Here is a 13,087-nt window from a genome sequence, read left to right on the forward strand (position 1 = left end):
GCCTTAGGGACAGAGCACCCATTCTTCCTTCAGAAAAAGATGGGGAGCTGCTCCTGGTGGAGAGAGCTGGTATTTCACTGGTTAATGTCAAGTTTGAGACAGACTCTGCTATGATCCTATTTCTTGTATAGTAACTGAGATTTAGACTAAAGCGGGGTAAACATCCAGCTCTGGGTTGGACCCTTTCACGGGACTTGCCATGAAGATGGCCAGTCAAGCTCCTCTGAGGGAGACTGTCCAGATGTGAGTGTGCTGAGCTGTGAAACAGCTAAACTACCAGCTCTATGGCCTCCCATCCTGGGGTACTGGGGGAGAAGGAGGAAACACCAGTGAGCTGTCCATTGTCCCTGGTTCTGAATTCAGTCACTGGTGCAACAGAGGGAGTACCCCTCTTAGGAAGTGTGGACTCAGGGGGTTCCATTGAAAAAGGTCCAATTGGGCTTATCTGAGCCCCAATCATGGCAGTGTTCATCATACTCCTAACAAAGGGTGAAGGGACAGTCCTGGACTAGTTGGTTCCTTTGCTTAGGCTAGGCAAAAAGTGGAGCCCCTTTCTGACTGTGGGGCTGTGGACTACATGCATTCTGAGTGATTCCAGGAGCATCTGTGTTCTCTGAAAAAAATGCTGAACACTGTTTCTACCATCACTTGGTCCTTCTCTAGACAGAAAAGAGCTTGTTTCTCCACCAGCAGATGTTGAGATAAGCCTGACTCTGTTACTGTCTGGGCATCCTGCTTCTCTGGAGTGGTTTACCTTGCAAGGGCCATCCTCAGACTCAGTTTCCTTTACTTTGAAATAAGGCATTAGCACTAGATAAATCCGAGGGGCCCCTTCAAGTTCTAGATATCAGATCCCATGAGGGTAACCAGAATGAAGAAACATCTCAACACCATATCCACTAAGTATCTGTTGAAGGAACTGAATTCAGAGAAGTAATGGCTCAGAGGGAACATGATGGTTGTTTTCTAAGTATTTGAATGATTTTCCTTTGGAAGTGTTTTCTTGGAAACCCTTTTTTGGTTTGTTTCCCAGGGGAAGAACAAAAGCAATAGATGCAAAAGAACAAAGAGAAATTAAGGTTGAGTGTCAGGAAATCACTTTCTACCACTGAGCACTGCCCCCAAATGAGAGGCTGCCCCAGAAAGTAGTGGGTTCTCCCATATGTAAAATCTTACTGAAAAAGATAGAAATGCTGCACTGGGAATGCTTGTTGGCTAGTCTGGAGGGGGGATTCTGCAGTTATGGGTGGGACTCACTCCAGTCTCTTCCAAGTACCTGCTTTTCATTCCATAATCCTTGGGGACTTGAAAGCTATGGCCAAACCAATTCTCAAGAAGCCCATTCCTCTGAGATTCTAAAGATGAACCAGTGAATTACTGCCACAGAGCAGAAAATGAAACCTCAAGAATGGTAAACCCCAGGCAGAGGAGGGATAGAGGAGTCCTCTAATGCAACATGGAGAGTAGACTCAGGAGCTAGAAGTCCATTTGTCTAGGCTGGGACAGACTCTACCCAAAACTCCTGATGGTGGCTTGCTAGGTCCCATAGAAAAACAGGCCATTATCTTTGGCAGTTGGCTACCAGCCTCCAATTCTCATTAGAAATTTACCAATCAGCCGGTTAAGATGGCGGCTTAGAGAAAGCTGAAGTTCAGATCTCCGGAAAACCCTTCCCGACCGATCTCAAACTAGAAGCTCCTAAGGCGCCGAAATTCAAAACGATCAACAGCACAGACCCTGGGAACCCTCCTCCTGGACCTGGACCCGGTTCAAAAGGTACGGCTCCCCTTAAAAGCCAGAACCCGAGATCCCTCGGACCTCAGGGGTAGGAGCGCAGAGTCCAAGGCTCCCGGAAGCGGCAGCCGCGCCGGGCTCAGAGAGCAGGGTCTGAGGAACAACAACCCTCAGGGTCATCTACCCAAGTCCCAGTCCGGGTGAAAGTTACTGCCTGGGGCCTCCGCTGCAAAGAGCTGGTCGGTCCGGGTGAAAGTTACTGCCTGGGGCCTCTGCTGCAGAGAGCTGGTCAAAACAACAGCAACCCTCAGGGCGGGCAAGACAGCCTCACGGGCTGGATCCTGCTATCCAAGTCTCAGTGAAAGTCTGTGCTCTCGGAGCTTGGGGAAGCGGCAGCCCATCCCCCCGCAGGCCGACGAAACAGCCTCACGGCCAGGGATTCTGAAGGCAACTTCCGGAAATCCAGCCAGGGGGAGAGTGTGGCCTCGTGGTCCGACCCTTCCATTCCAGTTCCAGTGAGGCATATTCAGTTTAACCCAGGGAACGCTCTTAGAACCAACATCTGCCCAGGACTAAAGCCACTGATCACCAGACAAAGACAAGAAAAGCCAATCCTCCACGTTCAGAGATGACAAATTCCACAGAAGCACAGAAGCCCCAAAATACCAAGAAAAATAAGAAGAAAGGGGCGACTCTGGACACATTCTATGGAGCCAAAATACAAAATACAGAGCAGATAGAAGAAGATATACAAGAAAATTCTCCAAAATCTTCCAAAGGAAATAGAAACTCTCCACAAACCCATGAAGAATTTGAATCAGAAAGGACCAAAAAGATGGAAGCCCTCTGGGAGGAAAAGTGGGAAATGATGCAAAAGAAATTCACGCATCTACAAAACCAGTTTGACCAAACTGTAAAAGAAAACCAGGCTTTAAAGCAAGAACTAATAAAGCAAAGCCAAAACACCAAGAAATTAGAAGAGAACATAAAATATCTCACCGACAAGGTGATAGATCTGGAAAACAGGGGGAGAAGAGAAAATTTAAGAATAATTGGACTCCCAGAAAAGCCAGAAATAAACACCAAACTGGACATGGTGATACAAGATATAATCAAAGAAAATTGCCCAGAGATTCTAGAACAAGGGGGCAATACAGCCACTGACAGAGCTCACAGAACACCTTCTACACTAAACCCCCAAAAGACAACTCCCAGGAATGTAATTGCCAAATTCCAAAGCTATCAAACAAAAGAAAAAATCCTACATGAAGCCAGAAAAAGACAATTTAGATATAAAGGAATGCCAATCAGGGTCACACAAGACCTTGCAAGTTCTACGCTGAATGATCGTAAGGCATGGAACATGATCTTCAGAAAGGCAAGAGAGCTGGGTCTCCAACCAAGAATCAGCTACCCAGCAAAACTGACTATATACTTCCAAGGGAGAGTATGGGCATTCAACAAAATAGAAGACTTCCAACTTTTTGCAAAGAAAAGACCAGAGCTCTGTGGAAAGTTTGATACCGAAAATCAAAGAGCAAGGAATACCTGAAAAGGTAAATATTAAGGAAAGGGGAAAAATGTTATCTTCTTTTACTCAAACTCTCTTCTATAAGGACTACATTTATATCAACCTATGTATACTAATATGTGGGGAAAATGTAATGTATAAATAGGGGGTAAAGAAAGACCAAATAGAATAATGGTTCTCACACAAAGATTCACAGGGGAAGGGGAGGGGAAGAAAACTCCTATAAGAAGGAGAGGAAGAGAGGGGGGGGGGGTTACTTAAACCTCAATCTCAGGGAAATCAACTCTGAGAGGGAAAAACATCCAGATCCATTGGGATCTTGAATTCTATCTTACCCAACAAGGGTAAGGAGAAGGGAAAACCAAGGGGGGGAGGGGGAGAGGGAGAACAAAAAGGGAGGGAAAGAGAGGGGGGAGGGGGAGGGAACAAAAAGGGAGGGACTAAAAAGGGAAACATCAAGGGAGGGGACAAGGGGGACTGATTCAAAGTAAATCACTGGACTAAAAGGTAGAGCCGAAGAAGAAAAGGTTAGAATTAGGGAAGGCAATCAAAATGCCAGGGAGTCCACAAATGACAATCATAACTTTGAACGTGAATGGGATGAACTCACCCATAAAACGTAGACGAATAGCAGAATGGATTAGAATCCAAAACCCTACCATATGTTGTCTTCAAGAAACACACATGAGGCGGGTTGACACCCACAAGGTCAGAATTAAAGGATGGAGTAAGACCTTCTGGGCCTCAACTGATAGAAAGAAGGCAGGAGTGGTAATCATGATATCTGATAAAGCCAATGCAAAAATAGACCTGATCAAAAGGGATAGGGAAGGTAATTATATTTTGTTAAAAGGGACTCTAGACAATGAGGAAATATCATTAATCAACATGTATGCACCAAATAATATAGCACCCAAATTTCTAATGGAGAAACTAGGAGAATTGAAGGAAGAAATAGACAATAAAACCATACTAGTGGGAGACTTAAACCAACCATTATCAAATTTAGATAAATCAAATCAAAAAATAAATAAGAAAGAGGTAAAAGAAGTGAATGAAATCTTAGAAAAATTAGAATTAATAGACATATGGAGAAAAATAAATAGGGATAAAAAGGAATACACCTTCTTCTCAGCACCACATGGCACATTCACAAAAATTGACCATACATTAGGTCACAGAAACATAGCACACAAATGCAAAAAAGCAGAAATAATGAATGCAGCCTTCTCAGATCACAAGGCAATAAAAATAATGATTAGTAATGGTACATGGAAAACCAAATCTAAAACCAATTGGAAATTAAACAATATGATACTCCAAAACCGTTTAGCTAAAGAAGAAATCATAGAAACAATTAATAATTTCATCAAGGAAAATGACAATGGCGAAACATCCTTTCAAACCTTTTGGGATGCAGCCAAAGCGGTAATCAGAGGCAAATTCATATCCCTGAAAGCTCATATTAACAAACAAGGGAGAGCAGAGATCAATCAATTGGAAATGCAATTGAAAAAACTCGAAAGCGATCAAATTAAAAACCCCCAGCAGAAAACCAAATTAGAAATCCTAAAAATTAAGGGAGAAATTAATAAAATCGAAAGTGATAGAACTATTGATTTAATAAATAAGACAAGAAGCTGGTACTTTGAAAAAACAAACAAAATAGACAAAGTACTGGTCAATCTAATTAAAAAAAGGAAGGAAGAAAAGCAAATTCACAGCATTAAAGATGAAAAGGGGGACAGCACCTCCAATGAGGAGGAAATTAAGGCAATCATTAGAAATTACTTTGCCCAATTATATGGCAATAAATACACCAATTTAGGAGAAATGGATGAATATATACAAAAATACAAACTGCCTAGACTAACAGAAGAGGAAATAGAATTCTTAAATAATCCCATATCAGAAATTGAAATCCATCAAGCCATCAAAGAACTTCCTAAGAAAAAATCCCCAGGGCCTGATGGATTCACCTGTGAATTCTATCAAACATTCAGAGAACAATTAACCCCAATACTATACAAACTATTTGACATAATAAGCAAAGAGGGAGTTCTACCAAACTCCTTTTACGACACAAACATGGTACTGATTCCAAAACCAGGCAGGTCAAAAACAGAGAAAGAAAACTATAGACCAATCTCCCTAATGAATATAGATGCAAAAATTTTAAATAGGATACTAGCAAAAAGACTCCAGCAAGTGATCAGAAGGATCATTCACCATGATCAAGTAGGATTCATACCAGGGATGCAGGGCTGGTTCAACATTAGGAAAACCATCCACATAATTGACCACATCAACAAGCAAACTAGCAAGAACCACATGATTATCTCAATAGATGCAGAAAAAGCCTTTGATAAAATACAACACCCATTCCTATTAAAAACACTAGAAAGCATAGGAATAGAAGGGTCATTCCTAAAAATAATAAACAGTATATATCTAAAACCAACAGCTAATATCATCTGCAATGGGGATAAACTAGATGCATTCCCAATAAGATCAGGAGTGAAACAAGGATGCCCATTATCACCTCTACTATTTGACATTGTACTAGAAACACTAGCAGTAGCAATTAGAGAAGATAAAGAAATTGAAGGCATCAGAATAGGCAAGGAGGAGACCAAGTTATCACTCTTTGCGGATGACATGATGGTCTACTTAAAGAATCCTAGAGATTCAACCAAAAAGCTAATTGAAATAATCAACAACTTTAGCAAAGTTGCAGGATACAAAATAAACCCACATAAATCATCAGCTTTTCTATATATCTCCAACACAGCTCAGCAGCAAGAACTAGAAAGAGAAATCCCATTCAAAATCACCTTAGACAAAATAAAATACCTAGGAATCTATCTCCCAAGACAAACACAGGAACTATATGAACACAACTACAAAACACTCGCCACACAACTAAAACTAGACTTGAACAATTGGAAAAACATTAACTGCTCATGGATAGGACGAGCCAATATAATAAAAATGACCATCCTACCCAAACTTATTTATCTATTTAGTGCCATACCCATTGAACTACCAAAATACTTCTTCACTGATTTAGAAAAAACCATAACAAAGTTCATTTGGAAGAACAAAAGATCAAGGATATCCAGGGAAATAATGAAAAAAAACACATATGATGGGGGCCTTGCAGTCCCAGACCTCAAACTATATTACAAAGCAGCAGTCATCAAAACAATTTGGTACTGGCTAAGAAACAGAAAGGAAGATCAATGGAATAGACTGGGGGAAAACGACCTCAGCAAGACAGTATACGATAAACCCAAAGATCCCAGCTTTTGGGACAAAAATCCACTATTCGATAAAAACTGCTGGGAAAATTGGAAGACAGTGTGGGAGAGACTAGGACTAGATCAACACCTCACACCCTACACCAAGATAAATTCAAAATGGGTGAGTGACTTAAACATAAAGAAGGAAACCATAAGTAAATTGGGTAAACACAGAATAGTATACATGTCAGACCTTTGGGAGGGGAAAGGCTTTAAAACCAAGCAAGATATAGAAAGAATCACAAAATGTAAAATAAATAATTTTGACTACATCAAAATAAAAAGCTTTTGTACAAACAAAACCAATATAACTAAAATCAGAAGGGAAACAACAAATTGGGAAAAAATCTTCATAGAAACCTCTGACAAAGGTTTAATTACTCATATTTATAATGAGCTAAATCAATTGTACAAAAAATCAAGCCATTCTCCAATTGATAATTGGGCAAGGGACATGGATAGGCAGTTCTCAGATAAAGAAATCAAAACTATTAACAAGCACATGAAGAAGTGTTCCACATCTCTTATAATCAGAGAGATGCAAATCAAAACAACTCTGAGGTATCACCTCACACCCAGCAGATTGGCTAACATAACAGCAGAGGAAAGTAATGAATGCTGGAGGGGATGTGGCAAAGTAGGGACATTAATTCATTGCTGGTGGAGTTGTGAATTGATCCAGCCATTCTGGAGGGCAATTTGGAACTATGTCCAAAGGGCGATAAAAGACTGTCTGCCCTTTGATCCAGCCATAGCACTGCTGGGCTTGTACCCCAAAGAGATAATGGACACAAAGACTTGTACAAAAATATTCATAGCTGCGCTCTTTGTGGTGGCCCAAAACTGGAAAACGAGGGGATGCCCATCAATTGGGGAATGGCTGAACAAACTGTGGTATATGTTGGTGATGGAATACTATTGTGCTAAAAGGAATAATAAAGTGGAGAAGTTCCATGGAGACTGGAACAACCTCCAGGAAGTGATGCAGAGCGAGAGGAGCAGAACCAGGAGAACATTGTACACAGAGACTAATACACTGTGGTGAAATTGAACACAATGGACTTCTCCATTAGGGGCGGTGTAATGTCCCTGAACAACTTTCAGGGATCCAGGAGAAAAAAAAAACACCATTCATAAGCAAAGGATAAACTATGGGAGTGGAAACACCGAGAAAAAGCAACTGCCTGAATACAGAGGTTGAGGGGACATGACAGAGGATAGACTTTAAATGAACACTCTAATGCAAATACTATCAACAAAGCAATGGGTTCAAATCAAGAAAACATCTAATGCCCAGTGGACTTACGCGTCGGCTATGGGGGGTGGGGGGGAGGAAAAGAAAATGATCTATGTCTTTAACGAATAATGCTTGGAAATGATCAAATAAAATATATTTAAAAAAAAAAAAAAAAAAAAAAGAAATTTACCAATCATAGAAAAGATTCTGAAGGGATATGGTTTATTTTTACCAATATCCTTGTTTCATCCCAAATGAAGTCTAAAGAAGACACAGGTGAGAACAGGGAATGCAATAGATGATCAGGCTTAATTAAGGGCTCCTATCCTGGCCTACTTTGGTTGGTCAAACCCAAAATATTTCTCCCAGGGGAAAGAGGAAGCCCTATATAATTTGCTCGGGAAGAGAGATCAAAAGAGCAATTATTGCCACAAAGGCTTGAAGCCAAATGCCCTTCACAAAGGTATCTTCACTGCAGTCTCTGGAGGTGATTTCACTGGGTTTTCTCCAAAGAGTAGGAAGGAATCACTCTCCAGGAGAGGAAGCAAAGAGGAGGCATCTACTAACCTGTATGGTTAAGGGCATGTTTTTAACCCTTACATTCTTCTGCCTTGGAAACAATACATACTATATATACAAAAGAGGGGTAAGGACTAGGCAATGAGGATTAAATGCCTTGTACAGGGTCACACAGTCAGGAAACATCTGAGGCCAGATTAGAACTGAGGTTCTCTGAGTGCTAGAAAGCTGTTTCTAGGTTGCTACAGGACCTCCTGCTGCTCTTTGGTTTAGCATTTGTGTGGTGCACATCACATCAGCTACTCTGTCTGCAGGAAGGAATGAGGGAGGGGTCCAGGGATCTGTCATGATTAACTCATAGTGTGCAAGGTAGCAAATGCATGGTACTCACTTCACAGCCTAAGATTGTATGCATTCTGTTATTAATATGTACTCTGACTCCAGGGAAAGTTACAAAACTGTATCTCAGATTTGGATATCCCAGGACCAATAGGACTATTCAGTTTTCACCAACAAGCAGTGGAACCACACAGACCACTTAGGCAGGCTACCCTCCTGGAGAGTGATCTGAGGGAGACAAGACTGATTTAAGAGACATAACTTGGAAATCCAAGCCCCAAAGTAGCCCAAAATAGGCACCCAGAGAGGAAAAAGCCAAGGGAGAGATTTCACCCAGGAGACAACAGAGTAAAATGGAAGGAGCTCAAGAAATAGAAGGTAGTATATTATACCTGGACTAAATTCCTAACCGAGATACTTACTCCTGCTGTGACTTTCGGCAAAACTGATCTGTAAAAGGGGGCCTTTGAACTAAATAATCTTGATGTTCCCCACAAGACTGATATATTTTCTAACCCTCTGATCTTCTGCAATGTATTATCTCCTGAAGGACATTACAGAGCTAATAATGATGTTTCAATAACACAATATGACAACCACTGTGCTAAAGACTACTATTATTTGATTATTTCATCATATTTGTTCAGAAATTAACCCTGGGAGGTATGTGCTATCCCCATATCATAGATGAGGAAACTGAGGCAGGCAGCAATTAAGGACCACTGATTTGATCAGGGTCATGCAGCTGTAATAAGAGTTTGAGGCTGAATGGAATAGTTTTCCTAACTCCAAGCTCACCATTGCCTAGTATAAGTAAATTTGTTTGTGCTCAAACTGATGCCAATAAACAGGTGGTATTCTGGTTGAAGACTCAAGTTATTATCCCAGGGGAAAATATAGAAAAGATATTCAACTTTGATGTAATGGAAAAGAAATGGACATTCAAGGAATAGCAGGTAGGTCCAAGAGACCAGTTGGAGAAGTAATCATCTATTCCGATGATCAAAAAACCCTTAGTGATGGATGAGCTACGACGTTCAATTCAAATATTAGGAGTCTTACTACAAAGCCTATACAGAGCATATACTGAAGAAGGCTTCTGAGAAAAACAAACTGTAATCTTTTTCCAGTGTACTCTGGTCCCTGTGGTTAAAACTTTTAACAACATTCTTCTTCTATCTATTTCATTCTAACATTTTGAAAAATAAAGAGACTTCAGATCACATATTTTTCCTCCTACTATCTTCAGATATTCAACTGTATCAACCATGTAAGTAATACGAGATGAAGGAAAAGCAGTACAAATAATGGTGAAATGGAAAGCCCTTAAAAGAAGAAGGATGACCTGGGAGGAAAGAATTTCTGTCAAACAGAGAAAGCAAAAAGGAGGCTTTTACTCACCTGAAGGATTGTTGGCAGTTATTGTGGACACCGAGGAGTCATCTGATGGGGCAAGGGTACCATCAGGCAAAGAGGTGTCAAATTTTTTTCTTCCAGAAGCCTGTCTTCTGTTTAAATCTGTGGGAATAGGAAGTCAGTCATAAAGTCAATCAAATAACACTTATTAACATTTATTGACTTGAGTACCCTCATGAGGAAGGCAAAGTACAAAAATTGTTTAGAAAGCTTCAAAATTCAAAATATACTGCCTGTCTCTTCTCTCTCTCCTTTACTTCCTTATCTTTCCTCCACAGGTCCCTTTTTTCTCAAAGTCAGTCAGATGACTTAAATACATTGCCCAAAATAATGACAGTCAATTTGAGTCAATAGGAAGGGAGGAGTGGAGAAGGAGAAAAGATAAGATAAAAAAAGTAAGGAGGGAAAGAAGCTATTTTGAGTGCCAAATGACTCCCTTCCAGACAGTCTGAAAGGGAACTGGACTGAGCATGACAGAATATCCTAAAAACCCTGAAGTCAGGCCCACCAATACAGATTATGAAAGAAGACAGTCAGGAGTGATTCCCATGGACTAACAAGATCCCCAGCAGGAGTTGAGGCTTCCTTGTGAATCCACTGGAGGTGGTGGGAACAAGACCTGTCTGCAATATGTTCTTACTCCCTCCTGGGCTCCACAGTCCACCTCCTCAAATCCTCTTCCTCTGGATGACTCCCCTTGGCAGACTAGTACATGTCAACTACTGACAAATGTTCACTCTCCACAAATAGCCTCCTAGACAACCAGCGGGCAAACTGTTGCTTCTCCTACATCTTCCGAGGATAAAAAAGGCCATCTATTTTCAATCAAGAAAAAATAGATACTTAGGAGAAAGCTCCAAAGAGAGAAACTGAGGAAGAAAGAACAAAAATGTTCCCAGAAATGGAAATTCAAGTGCAAATCACCAAGACCCAAGAAGAGCACTGTAAATATCCATGAGATGGAGAACTCTCAGAAAGAAGAAACCAAAACTGGGTCCCATGTACATTTGTCCAGCAGAGGAAGCAGAGATTGACTCTTCCAAACCTGAAGTACTAGCACTGGTAATGGGCACCATGGACTCACTGGCTGGAGATATGGCATCTTCCTGTCAGGTTAGGTCTGCCAGTGGCAGTGTTGAGACCTAGGCTGTTGCTCATACATTTAAAGAAGGGAAGTCAGTCAATCCCTCATCCAGCACACACTTATTGAGAATTACTGCACACCAGGCAGAGCCCATTTAGATAAGGATGAAAGAAGTCCATACAAAAAAATCTGAGTATCTTTGATCAGTCTATCCCTTTTCTCAACTGCCCCAAGGCACTTACCATAGCCCAATTTTAACTCCTATGTAAAGCCTTTCACCAAAATGAGGAAAGGAAGGGTCATTTGAGGCCCAAGGAAGACAAGACTCCCCTGAAGAAGAGTGTGAGAAACTAAATTGACTATTAGAATCCAAAATTTCCCAGGGGAAGCTCTATCAGAAAATGGAATGTCTTCATGTTAAATATATATGGTTTCTTCCTACCTTAAAGCAGAAAGTAATCAACCTCCCTGACTCAAACATGACCCTGATCTTCCCAAGAAGAAAAAGGGTTCATGAAGGACCATGGACTGAACCAAAGACTTTACCTGTTTTTCTCTGTTTCCTATAATGGTGCGTACAATTTGCACCCATCGTTCAGGGGAGAAAATGAATAGAGGTAAGGGTTGATGGGGACCTTAGTCCAAGGTAACCCAACTGAGCTCAGTTAATTCCTTTTATAGGGGCCTTTATTGTGATGTCAGTTTCAACTGTATATTGATTCCATGTTACCATGGAAATGGGAACTTTGTTGATAGAGACTGAGTCAGATGAAAATAGTAAATGTTGGGCTGATGCCTTCCCCTGAAGAAGAGATCCTTTTGTGGAAGGAGTTGAATGGACTAGTTTCAGGATATCTGGTAGTGTTAGGTTCCCACCCTGTGGTTGTGGCTTCACTAGGGGTGCCCATGGGGGGAAAGGAAAAAGAGATCCCTTTTGGGTGGATGTCTGAGGAAGGATCAGAGTCTAGCATACCTTTAGACTCGACTGATGTGGAATGATGTGGGAGAAAGTTAGTGTCCACAGACTCTCTTGAAGAAGCTTCAGTAGTTCTGGGGATAGGGTGGTCCTTAAAGAAAAGAAATGATTGTTTGGGGAGCCTCTGGACATTATTTCCCTGTAGCACAATTCATAGTGGGAGTTGGTGGATTGAGCAGAGAGCATTGTGAAATATGAGATGGGTAATTTCGAGTACATTAATTTGAAAAGATTTTGTAGAAATAAAATAAATTCTGTCAAGATTAGAAGGAAAGCAGAAAATTGGGTAGACATTTTTATACACTCAAATGTCAAACATAAAGAGATCTTTGCTGTGTGTTTATAAGAAACACAGCCATCCCCAAATTGGTAAATGGCCCAAAGTTATAAATAGACAAGTTTTGGATGGAGAAATCAAAGCCATATATAGTTATATGAAAAAAGTGCTCCAAGTCACTAGTGATTAGAGAAATGCCAACTTCTGAGATATTATTTCATATCCATCAGATTGGCTAAACTGACCAAAGGGCAATTATTGGAGTGGATGTGGAAAAAAAAGAACACAAATACACTGTTGGTGGAGCTGTAAATCAGCCAATTCATCCATTGTGAAGTTATTTCTGACCAACAGATACAGAGTTATAAAATTGTATAGACTCAGGAATCCCATAATTGTGTCTGTTTTCCAAGAAGATCAGAGGAAAGGGAAAAGAATTCATATATTCTAAGAGATTTATAGTAGTTCACTTTGTGGTGTCAAAGAATTGGCAACTGAAGCGATGCCCATTAATTGGGAATTGGCTATACCAATTGTGGTAAATGAGTATGATTGAACACTTCTATGCTGTAAGTAGTGATGAACTGGCAAATTTCTAAGGAACTGGGAAAGAACTACACAGTGAAATGATTAGAACCAAGAGAACACTATACACAATGACAGAATTAATAC

At 40.6% G+C, this 13,087-nt stretch overlaps 1 protein-coding gene across 1 annotated transcript in view; it reads right to left on the reverse strand.

The window, feature by feature from the left end:
- LOC130458060 (mucin-16-like) overlaps nt 1–12,090 on the reverse strand; it is a 46,860-nt gene extending 34,770 nt beyond the window's left edge. The window contains exons 1-2 of the mRNA XM_056820968.1: nt 11,709–12,090; nt 10,064–10,180 (exon numbers count right to left, since the gene is read on the reverse strand). Coding sequence (XP_056676946.1) covers nt 10,064–10,180; nt 11,709–11,754 — 163 coding nt within the window. The 5' untranslated portion in view covers nt 11,755–12,090. The remainder of the gene's footprint in view (nt 1–10,063; nt 10,181–11,708) is intronic.
- Nucleotides 12,091–13,087: the final 997 nt, after the last annotated feature.

This window comes from Monodelphis domestica, chromosome 3 (assembly GCF_027887165.1).
Source record: "Monodelphis domestica isolate mMonDom1 chromosome 3, mMonDom1.pri, whole genome shotgun sequence".
Taxonomy (NCBI): domain Eukaryota; kingdom Metazoa; phylum Chordata; class Mammalia; order Didelphimorphia; family Didelphidae; genus Monodelphis; species Monodelphis domestica.